At 31.9% G+C, this 12,973-nt stretch overlaps 1 protein-coding gene across 1 annotated transcript; it reads right to left on the bottom strand.

The window, feature by feature from the left end:
- Positions 1,009 to 2,245, bottom strand: LOC109360035 (transcription factor bHLH30-like). The gene is made up of 2 exons (XM_019604778.1): positions 1,965 to 2,245; positions 1,009 to 1,812 (listed from the first exon to the last, which is right to left on the bottom strand). The coding sequence occupies exons 1-2, from the start codon at positions 2,190 to 2,192 to the stop codon at positions 1,312 to 1,314; spliced, it is 729 nt and encodes a 242-aa protein (XP_019460323.1). The 5' UTR covers positions 2,193 to 2,245; the 3' UTR covers positions 1,009 to 1,311.

Genomic DNA, 12,973 nt, shown 5'->3' with positions numbered 1-12,973 from the left:
AGATTATATTTCATCAATTCATAGATTAAATTTCAAGTACTGCTAACTCTCATTCAAAGGGCATAAATAAAAATACATCTTTTTATCATTCTTAGTATATTAGAATTATTCACTGCTAGGGTATCACCTTGATATGTTAGTGATGGTTTTTTTAAGTATGAGCAGGTGGACACCTTAGTCAGTCACATGTAGCTTTTTATAACACTGAAATAATATTGATCTATAATATACTAATAATATAATTCAAAATTACAAAGTACAGAACAATCTTTCATATTTGCAACGCATGCCATATTTATCCTTATCTTTATCAATCATTAAACTAAAGTAATGTACATGTGTATATTTTATTGTTTATGTAGTGAGATAACACTAGAGTGTGGTGGTTATTCATTGGACGACAAGTATGAGGAGGGTGACAAAGAAGACACTCAATTATGTAGAGTTATCGATCCGGTTTTTATACGTGCCATGTTTTGTTATCCCATTTTGTAGGACTCACCTGCAGCCAAACATCAACTATATCTTTTATTGTCTTTTAAGTCACTTTCGCTGTTGGCAATGCTATCTCCTTATTAATTATTAAAGAGATCTATCATGTGACGTTGTTTGTTTCTTTGTTATGGGTGTTACTGTCATTTTTTAGTAGATTTGGAAACAAAACATTTCAATAACCAATTATATATGAATTATCCTTTATAATCAATTATGATAAAGAATATTGTTGTTTTTATACAATTTTTAATAAACAAGAGTTTGATAACTTCAAATGGGAGGTGTATATCTTGGGATAACTTGACTTGTGCCCTCTACCTTCAGTTGCTTTGATGAAATGAAAAGGTGCTAATTCATGGAGTTGAGCACAAGGATACCTTGAAAGGCTGGTAGGTCAACTACATTATACCCTTCTTTGTAACTTCATAAAACAAAATGAAGAATGTATTGGTCATGAAGTTCTACAAGAACAGTGGGCCTGAAATGGATTAGGCCCACGAGTACAAGAGTATATTAAGTTACAGTAATGTTAAAAAGATAAAAATGCTTGACCTAATTCACTGCATTGTTAGCTAAGTTTACAAAGCACAAAAACCTTATAAAACATATACCATTAATATCATCAGGTAATTTTAATACAATGCACTAAAACACCCTTTATTAATTAAGTATACTTGCCAGACAATACTCTATAAACTAAGTTCACAACTACTGATCTCCAATCTAACTTTGGTCACGTTTTCTGATTAAAGGGAAAATAAAAAACTTTAATATCGTGTTAACTGTTAGCAGCAGTTCTATTCCTAAGAAGAAGGCTCAGTCAACCTCCACAAACGAACCATAACAATCCCGAGCCCGTTTCTGGCCCACCACAACCCGGCCCATCCAAGGGTCCATAAAAGCCCGATTCTCTATCACCGCTTTCAAAGCCCGTTCTAAAGCCCCAACCTCTTCCTTCGTATCCCATTGAATCACCACAACATTCTTGGTCCTGCCCCCGATCGTTGTCATCTCCGCATGAACCGCCTTTGCCCGAACCGACCGAATGGCCTGAATCAGATCCTGGTTCAGCCCAGGCCGGTCTTCACAGCACAACGTGACCTTCATCCGATTTGGTTCCCCGTCGCAATAGCTCACCGTCGCCTCATCGAACACTCCGGGAAACGGCCACGGCTCAACGTCCTCCGCCGGAGAACTAACCGAACAGGGTTCGCTGTTGCCGCTGCAGTATGAGTCTCCGTGCGCCACGTCATCAGCCTGTTTCCTCAACTGCTTCACGTGTTGAACCACTTCCGCCAGTAACGACGCCTTATCAGACTGTAACAAGTAACATAAACAACAAACTGTTGAATTTACAATGTTGTCCTCTGCAACATGTATTAATCTCATTACTTTTATCGGCTACATGAATGGAACGACGAGTGTATTCTTTTAATAAGGGGAAAGAGAGAAGAGAGAATTGAATAGACCTTGAGGGTGTTGTTAGGAAGGAGAGAGCGTAAGGTAGTGAGGTGGTCATTGATTCGCTGTCTGCGTCTCCTTTCAGCGTCTCTGTGACTCTTGCATGCTTCCATTGATTTCCTCTCTGATTTTGATCTGCTATCGTTCATTTCCATTCCCTTCATCAACGAACGAGATGGTTCTGGATTGATATCTACCCAGCTCTCCAACCCATAGAATCTCCCAAAAGGAAGCATCTTTCTTGATAATAGTTATATATATGGTTTGAAGTGTGCGTGTGCGTGTGTTGTGGTGGTTTAGGTAGAAGAAGAGTACGTATTACATGGGAGGTAGGTTTGTAGAGAATATATGAATATGAAGAACCAAACTTTGAACTTTCAAGTCTTAAATGGAAGGACGTGAACGTGATGCATATTTGCAAGACTCATCACTTTTATTTGTTTCATTTTAGTATTTTACTGCTCAACAAAGAAAGGAGAATAATCAAATCATTAGTTTAGTTGTATGGTGTAAATTAAGAATTCAATTTTCGGGAGTAATACTTTATTTAGTGTAAATGATAATCATGTATTTGAAAAAAATTAATTTCTTATTACTTATTTGGATTATTTATTTTGAAGAATTAAATAATAATTATATAAGATATGAATGACAAATAATATAACATTGAATAAAAGTGATATCATTTCTCTATAAATTTGATTGAGATGTTACTATTATGTAAGTAATAGTAATGAAAATTAGCATTGGCAGAGGTGAATTGAAGGAAGTAATTATGTGAGTGAAGGTAAGTAAGAAGGTGAAACTTGTGTGACCTCTGAGAGGCCAGAGAATAAATTAGTAGTACCTGTACATGTGTCTACGAGTGAGACAGTGATGTAGCCAACAATGACAAATACACATCTCATTATTATTTTTTACTTTTTATTTGCAGACAATTCATCATCAAATTAACGTTATTGCTTTTTTAATCTATGTTTAACCTTTTGGATTTCGGATTAATTTTAATGTAGTTTCGTTTCTAGGCCAGGGATTAATCTTATGACCAATTTATACATTCAGTTGTAACAAATATTAACATTTTTTAAAGAGAGAAAATATAAATTGATAAGATTTTATGTTTGTACCTTCCTTCTTCTTTTTTTAATCCAAACAAAACGTATTATTTGATGTCAATATTAGTAATGACTTGTAATTATTTTTTCAAATCCAAACAAAAGAAAAGGTATTATATAAAAAAATATGCTCCATAAATTAGTAATGACTTGTAATTACAAAATTTAATTATTTAAACAAAATGAAATTAATAATCAAGATGAAATGGTTTTAGACTCCACATGGTGATTTTTCATGTACAAGCACTAACATTATTTATATACACACCTATTTTCAACATCAATTATACAACACATTTATTTATATATATATTTGTCTATATTTTCTCACACTACACAAATGAAACTTGGGTGATAGCCATGAGGTATTTGCCTTTGATTTGTCTGATATATTTATGAGTAAATTACACTTACATTTTCCGAGTTTTAGTGAAATTACATGAATCGTCTTTCACTTTTTTACACCTACATAAACCCCTATTTTTTATACTTTCCTTACATTGATCACTCCTATATGAGAAATAAGTGTAATATCTTAAACACAAAATATGACAAATGCAATTAAATTAAATAAAACATGATATATTATGGACACAAGTCTAAATAATATACAAATCAATGTATTTTGTTATTTTTGGTTCGTTATGATATATATTACAAGAGCGATTTAAACAATATCTCTTTAGAATTTTTGATGCATTCTGTAACAAAAAATAATAAAGATATATTGATTTGTATATTATTTGGATTTGTCTCCATAATATATCATTTTTTGTTTAACTTAATTACATTTATCACATTTTTTGTTTAAGATATTATACTTATTTCTCATGTATGGGTGGTCAGTGTAATAAAAATATAAAAAATAAGGGGTTCGTGTAAGTGTAAAAAAAATGAATGGTGGTTTATGTAATTTCGCTAAAACTCAAGGGTGTCAGTGTAATTTACTCTATATTTATATATAGAAAATTTAAAGTAAGACACATAGAAACAAATATTTATAATATAAAAAACAATGTTGAAAAGTTGATGGATATATAAAATAATAGAAATCCTTATTGATGAGAAGGCAAAATGGATAAGTAGTAGTAGTAGTTGATAATATTATTAATATTTAGTGAGTCTGAGTGGGAAAGAGATAGTGAGAGATGGTGAATGCTAATGGGTTTATGGAGAAACAGATAATGGTTGTGTTTGGTGCAAAAAGGAAAGATGGGGATGCAATCATTTTCAATTTGACAAAACCACTATTACTCACTTCTGCGGCCACCGCCGACAACTTTGTAGTAGAGGGAATCAAAACAAGACAAGTAGTGATTGATATATATATATATATAGTGCTGACCCAACAATCTCTTTTTGCACTCTATGTATCACTTTCACACAACCCATTTTCTTCCAATTTTAATTTGAATGTTATTTATTCACATCTCATCCATCTCACAAACCCATAGGCATTTTGAAGGAATTGCATCAAACTCAAATAGAATAATGCATTTTTTTTCATTAGCATTATTCTAATTGATCACTCACACAGTTATTTACTGACATATTATTTATTCCCCATCGTATTGGTTCAATGTTCCAGTGTGGGTTACTCTTGTAAAGAAGAAATAAATCAAAGTGAGAATTATTATGCATGTCATATATGTCGGGTGGACCCCCACAAGGGCAATGAAGGAATAAGGAAAGATCAACATCCACTGCAGCAAGAGCAGATGAAACTTCAGATGGTATCAACCACCCACCCACCACAAGACACAAGGCACAAACATTTTAATCATATCTACACTTTCTAGTATTACTTTTAATTGAAACATTTCTTTAATTAGTTCACATAAATATTCATTCTATGTTTTTTATTAAATTAAAGCAATTAATTGTTATTTAACTAATTTCTTTATTATGTGTAAAAATAGTTTAATTCGTTTATAAAAGAAAGCGGAGTACTGGATGAAGTACAAACAATTTGTTTTAATTTTTATTTTCTTAAGTTCTATTATTTTGTATGTCAATTTTTTAACAATGGATACTATATATTTACTTATGTCTTTGTTTCCATTTTATCTTTTTTTAAACAGGTCTTGAAAATGACAAATGATATAAAATTTCTATATTTATTATATTTCACATAAAACGTTTTCTTTCTTTTGTAGAACAATATTTGGTGCTTGTCATCTATTCTAGCCAACACAGTAGCATGGACACCATAGGAGGGAGCAATTGATTTGTGGTTGAATTAAGTGAAAGGAAGATAGTGTTAAAAAATAAAATAAAGATGTGACACTATAAATAATATATACCATGTTATTCAATCTTGTTTTTCCAAAGCAAAAGGGAAGTTATTAAGAAATGAAAAAGTTCAAGAACAATCCTTTCAAGTGAATACAAAAATTAGATTTTGTATCCACTTATAATGCAAATGATATTTCAATTACTGTATGTCCCTCTTATTTTCTGCTCCTAATATTCCACTTATAATGCAAATGATTTTGTATCCACTTATAATGAGCATGTCTCCCAAGGCTCATCACTATCCTAATGTCTGATGCGAATTAATCAGACATCAAACCTTAATGCACTGTGCTTTCAGGTGAGCCCCCCCACCTATTATTGATCCACACCCTACGCATAGTTACAATAAACAAAATATATTTAAGCCAATGGTATTGGTATTTTTTCCACCTAGGCCTCCAAATGTTGTGGGGAATGTAGATGCATTGTCATATAGGACATTATATTTCAATGTTAATGTTGTATATTCTCTTTGGAAAAATATCCACAAATAGCATCCAACCATTGTTTTCCAAAAGGTTAAGATTCTTCTATTCATTTGCATTTTCTATCCTATACATATATAAATAATAGATTTCCATACAAATATCTTGAAATGACTTATTCTAAGAATTCTTACCAAATTCAACCAGAATTATAGTAAAGGGTATGTATATATGATGCCTAAAGATTTTCTCATAGGAGTGTTAAGTTTAATTAACTTCATATAGGAGAACCAACAATGTGTTGGTCTAGTGATGTAAGGCTTCACTAGATTTCAAAAGTTGAATGTTCGATTCCTAGGAGCGACACTTTTGAGAGGGATAGCCACGAACCTCAAAGGAAAACTTCATATAGGAGACCTCCTTTCTTCTTTGTAAAGAAGATGTGCCTTTGAATTTGAGTAGAGTTAGGTAGAAAGGATTCAGTCATAGGGAAGCACATAAGCCTTCTTGATAATGAGCTTCATAAGTACCTTTTCTTTTTACTGTACTGACCCCCAAAGTTTTTGCTTCCAAATTCCAATGTTTAGGTTTCAAAATTTTATAAAGAAAAAGGGGTAAAGAAAAGGAGAAAAGAAGGAAGAAGGGTAAGAAGTTAAGAGAAAAGGGTACTGATCCAGCACACTGGATTGGACTGTTAAGGGCAAAAAGGAATTTGTCACAGTAACAAACCATACAGATAGTCTGTGTACTTGTCACAAAAAAGCTGCATGGGTATATAACCCCATTGTCTCTATGTGAACACTTCATTCTACCCTATGTTCCCCTATCATGTATGTGATGCTTCACTAGGGAAAGAGCAAAATATAAAGAGAATCAATAATTAGCACAGGGAAAAGAAAAATGTTTTTGGGTGATTTTTGTTAACATCAGGGAATATAATTAAAGAGAAAAGGGAATATATAAAGTACATTTTAAAGCACGATATTTATGCCCTGCAGGGAAAGGTGAATGTTGCAAGTAAAATGTTAATAATGTGTTACCTATGTCCCTGTGTACATTATTATTATTATTAATTTTTGTATAAGTTGGAAAGGAATGGAATAGGGGAAACAATTAATGTTTTGTAGCAGAGCACGTTGTTGGAAAGGAATGAAATAAAGTAGACACTTTATGTTTGTCTTAATTGGACCAAGATGGTTAAAGTGCAACAATTGAATAGCCCATTCTCATTTGAAAAAACAAAATCAAGGTACATATTCTTGCCCATCCCTACATCTGTTTGGCATTGGAATGACATTTATTTTTTGTACTACCAAATATATATTCTCATTCTTTAGGTAAAGAATTATTTTTTTAGGTATGTGATTATCCCTCTTAACATGTATTATTTATGTGAATCGAACATTTGACATCTAATAGAATTTTATACTACTAGACCAACACCTTGCTGGTAGGAATGACACTTGTTGTCTGATAATAGTATGTTATTTGTTTGTTGTAATTGATTAAAAAAATTCTTAGCTATTAACTTTTTTATTTAACTATTTAATCAGTCAGAACAAGTGATATAGAAGAAGTCTTTGAATAGGCGTTATGGAATGGTGACCATGGTAGAGCAGCAGAGACAAAGGGATCTGGCCAATTTTATCTATATTTTCATGGTTTATCTATTTATAATATATTTAATTATATCACACATATACACTTGAAAGTTGAAACCCATCGTTGACGTCCAAACGTGTATATATATATATATATATATATATATATATTCAGTTTTCACTGCATATCTTTCTTTTTCTTATTATGTACATGTATCCTCTTCTGTTCTAACGAGGGAATACATTGTAGTTCAGAGGTTTAACTGTGTTAATTAGTTTGTTATTTTAACTGCACATACACCGCACGCTGCAATTCACTAGAGAGATTAAACTTTTAAAGTTATACTCATGCAAGAAGTAGCAGGATAAATGTTATTGTTGTCTGGCTTTATATTAATTTTCTTATGCCCATTGAGTGCTGATCCATTCAAAATAGCAAGCCCGTTTCAATTATTAGCAACCCAAAAAAGTATTTAACTAGCCAAGTCATATGGTCCTTTTTTATGATAGTATACTCCCACCTCAAGAATCCAGAACTTCATTAAAAGTTCATTTGCGAGTTAAATTTTGGAGGCGAATGACGGAAAGAAAAAACATCATAGCCAATATAAGAGACCTACTTTCACTTTGGACCAACCACCATGCTCTTAAGATTCATATCATGAGATCAGTGTCCCACCAAGTCAGCGTTCCCAGCCTTAAATCGTCTGTTTTTCACTACACAAAGGTATAAGTCATAATATTTGTCATTGAATAAATTTTGGATTCATAAATTGTAATCAATGATGGACTCATAGCTCTCTTCATGGGCAAAATTATTAGCCAATCTCTAGATTCATTCATTCAAGTGTACATCTCCAAGATATGATGTTTGAGGGAAAATGCGAATTTAAAAAAGAGAATGCAAAGTCAATAAAAATGTAGCAGTTCAGAATCGAAGTTATAGCCAATTGCCAATTTCTCCTTCACTACTTATTATTGATTCAGCAATCTATCGCTCTTAGCAATTGCCTGCCACTAAGAATTCCCCACAATGAAAGCCTAAAAGATTAGAGTGCAAAGAAAAATCAGTAGGCACATGAACCCAGAATAAAGAAGCCTATCATACAAGAACCTAGAATAAAGAACCCTGTCATGCATGCTACATCCCACAAGAAACATCTACACTCTCTTCTCTCCCAAGTAATGTGGAAACTACAGAATCAACCTTACAATTGTGATATGACTTGAGTCAATAAGAGAACATGAGATTTTATTCATTTTGATCACAGCTTCTTTGCATTTGAACTTGATGCAGTCAAGTACTTATCTCCAGATGAGATATTTGTAATAGTCTAATTTGTTCATAGCCTAGTAAGAGAATTAGAGAATAAAGAAACACAGGGTATTCTATATATCTCACCAAGAACACTAATCAATCAAACTACAATAAGTTGGGTTTTGATAAAGCCTCATAATAGATCATCTTTTTTCTTAATAAAAGAAATATTTAACAATTTTGTAAAAGATAATCTACTGAGCGCCCCTGTACCAATTTATATTTTGCTGATTATTTCATGTTTGAACTGATTGATACACTTGTGAAGTTGTGAAAATTTAACAACAGCTCCATTTCACACAAATCAGAACCAAAACCATCAATCATCAAAGAATACAAAGTGTTGCTTGTGAGGAATCTAGCAACTCCTGATTCAAAAAAATAAAATAAAGCTTACATGAGAGTCAAAACCATCAATAACCAAAAGATCAATGATGAACCTTTTTGACAGAGAATACCAAGCGGAACTCTCACTCGTGAGGACAAAAAATGGGAGGGAGAGGTTCATGAACAACGACGAAAAGGCAGACCAAATCGTTGGCAGCCCCAGGGGTCTGGACAGTGGCTGGACCATAATCATCAGAGGCCCTAGGTTCACGACCACATTGACTTGATCTGTCATGGAGGTCGCTGGAAGCTGCTACGGTTGGGCGCATTGTGGATAGAAGCTTGGAGGCAGCATCCAAGGTAGTCGGCGGCAGTGAAGACTACCAGAAGGAGTGGAGGCATGAGTGACAATGAGTCGATGAGGGAGAAAAGGAATAAGTAAAAGGGATATGAATCTCAACTAGCTAATAGCTAACATTGTTCTCCTACTCAATAATCAGTTGAATCAACTATATAGCAGATACTACACTAGAGAGTTAAATATACCAATCACAGAGACAATAAGCTAACACTATCTACAAACAATAGATAAACAACACAACAGTAACTACAAACTACATATCCAACAAAAATTCACTTTCAGCCACAATTCAATCCAGCTTTGCAGTTACCACCAGAAACTCAGAATCTGAGACTCGATCAAGAAGCATACTTTCGAGACAGCATTATTTCCACCATTCCACGTCAGCCAGCTGAGTCGTTCGCGGAGGCATCCAATTCAGCAGCACTGTCGCCAACAGCTGCTGTTGCAATTGCAGAGACCTAGACTCAGGCACAGGTTCAGTATTTTTCCCTTTCTCACCGGAATCAATGTTTCCGATAACATAGCCCATTGGGCAAAATCTTCAGCAGCAGTAATACGCATCCTTCCCCGGTACAAGCGGTGGCAGAGACTTAATTTCAATTCCATGGATCAATCCTTCGCAATTCTGACACATTAAGACACAACCCTCATAAACCCTAGGATACTCGTACAGCCGGTAAGTACGGGCATGCAACCCAGAACGTGCTGAATTTCGCCGTGAACTCTCCTCCGCCGCAATCTCATTCCTCACGGCCGAGGCAGAAGCATTGTTGTTCCGCGGATCGAAGTCAAACCCATGAGGACCATTGTTCCGGGATCAAGACACATAATTTGCTGTCAGTGAATGAGTCATGCATGATTTGAGGTGTGGCTCATTCAGTAGACAATTCAGCTTCAGGGTACCTATTAGATATCAATCGTGTAAAATGGGGAAAAAATATTTTTAATGGAATTTGTTTGATCAAGTTCATACTATGCTCTGAGAGTTTATCCCTTGTCCTGCTTCTAGAAATAGCATGGCAATACATTACCCATGTCTAGATTATGTTACTAAAGGGGTTCTTTTATGTGATATGATATGAAAATAGATTACATATTGGCATAAAGACATAATCACAGTCATGAATTAGATATTTGTGGATGAAGAAACTTCAAAACCATTAACATTCTTTTCATTAATGGTGGTAATGATTTGAGTCAACTCCACTCGGCTCGTTAATGAATGATGCAAGTTCTTCTTTTTTTGGCAAAAAAAAATTATTTACAAGGTACCACTTCAATTCATTCAAGGTTCAAGTACATTTTAATTGGTAAATGAACTACTCATCAACATATAATTTAAAAGACTATAAGGTGTTAATGAATTATAAATATATATGTACAGAAATGTTGTAAATTTTAATCATAAATGTTAAGTAACATATTAAAGACTATAGAAAATTACTTGAGAACAATTGTTAATATGAGTAATAAATATTATTGAATCTTATTTGAATTTTTAATATTAAAAGTAATTACATATTACTTTTTTATAATCATGTGACCACCATTTATGCATAATTATATCAGGTTCTTGTATATAAAAATTATTTTCAATTAAGTATTATCACAAATTCATATATATATATATATATATATATAATTGAGTTAACTTATAAATTCAAATAATATTTCATTAAAGTTTAATGAACTTAACAACTTGTTGAGTTTATAAATTAAGTTTATCAAACAAGTAATGAAATGTCAGTTCACTTTTTAATGGTCATTATGCTTTGCACGTAATAAATGTATAGGTTATTATATTATATATATATATATATATATTATATTATATGTGACATGTATGATTTAGATATAAATATTATAAAAATGTGTGTTTATTTATTTTATTATGATCCAATAAAACTTAACATCAATAATCAACAAATTGGTCTTAAATATAAATTGGACTGATAAAATATTATCATACAGATAAAAAACATTAATTTTTAATAAAAAACATTATCAATAAAAAAATTAGTTTTTAATAAAAATTTTATTACTATTATCCTAGCTATTATACTCTTCTCAGTTTTATTCTATTCTTTTTTTACTCTCTATAATAATAAAAATATTATCGATAAAAAAAGTGAGTATTAAAGTGATAATTAAATATGACAATTTTTTATATGAAGAAACTTCATCTATAATATAAACAAACGGAGTTACTAAACATAATTGTTCAAAATTAAGTCCATGCCGTACATGTACGATCGATGTGATCATTTCACTGCAGTCTAAGGACACATATGGCTAATATCTTCGGAAAGTTTTAGTCCACACATATATACAAATCTATCCATCCACATTTATAATTCAACGATTTGTAAACTTTATTTATTTATTCACCTTCAAGTGGGTAAAGCAGCAGGGTATTCTAATTTTACTGGAGAATTTATGAAAATGAATATACAAAAGTTTTTTGTCGATTTTTTTATGGTTTATAACAATCTTTTGAACTCCAACATAATTGTCTTTAAGGATAACTTTGGATGCATGTATTGCTCCTCTTGATATGTTTTTTAGAAGAGAATCTTTATCTTAAGACTTACTAGTTTTCTACCTCAACATTCAAACCATTAACACACCATTTAAGATCCTTAAGACTTTAGTTCGCATAGTTAGAAATTTTATATAATTAACATAACATTGTATATAAGAATTTCATTAAAAATATATATATGAAATATTAATATCAATTAATGACATGTCAAAAAGGGAGTGAGAAAACAATTATTTTAAGATTTGTAGAATTTTACAGCATCAACGTTTAGATTGTTAAGACTCAACTTAATACGTCTAAGACTTTAATTAGTTGAATAATTAATATGATATCATATAAACTTTTCTAATAAAGTATTTTAAAATAACTATGGGATGTATCAAAATGTGCGTGGAAATCAATTATGACAAAATTACTAAAGTCTTAAGAGTCTTGAAAATGAATGATTCAAGCCTAATACTCCATTTAAACTCAGCCACAAATTATATTCAAGACTCAACTATTAAGGTAAGTCTTTCTCTAAAACTCACTTAAGACTAGGGGTTAGGAACTTAGGATGCCCTTATAATTAATAGAAGTAATGGCAAATGATTGTTCATTGCACAAATGATTTGTTTTTTAACCATTGTTCTAAGATAATATTTAACCAAGTGTGATAATTCAAAAATCATCTTTTGTTAAAAAATGAGTATAATATTTAGGTGTAAAGATTTATACATAATCACTAATCATTTATCATTAATTAATTTTTTGAAGAATCAATAATAATTAAAGATGAAAGAGATAAATGATATGGTTAGAATGTATAAAACTTAAACTAAATAAGACCACCATTCACTTATGGTCAAATCAACAAAATTAAAACCCATCATTCTAAAGATTTTATAGTCTTATCTCTTATTTAGTTTAGGTTTTTTCTTCCTTGGGTTTTGACGTTTTGATTTCCGTACACTTTGCCTAATCTGGGTTTTGACTGTTGCACATTAATGGTAGAATTAATCATTTTTAGCTAACAAAATGTCCGAAAAAC

The sequence above is a fragment of the Lupinus angustifolius genome, chromosome LG11, assembly GCF_001865875.1.
Source record: "Lupinus angustifolius cultivar Tanjil chromosome LG11, LupAngTanjil_v1.0, whole genome shotgun sequence".
NCBI classification, from domain to species: Eukaryota; Viridiplantae; Streptophyta; class Magnoliopsida; order Fabales; family Fabaceae; genus Lupinus; species Lupinus angustifolius.
The sequence above is the reverse complement of the archived record's forward strand: the minus strand, read 5'-3'. Positions and strand labels throughout refer to the sequence as shown.

Bases quoted from the DNA above. Each gene is read 5' to 3' on its own strand.
- LOC109360035 (XM_019604778.1), bottom strand. From the start codon at position 2,192: ATGCTTCCTTTTGGGAGATTCTATGGGTTGGAGAGCTGGGTAGATATC. The intron at 1,813-1,964 runs GTCTATTCAATT...TACTTGTTACAG, and splicing joins TTCCTAACAACACCCTCAAG to TCTGATAAGGCGTCGTTACT.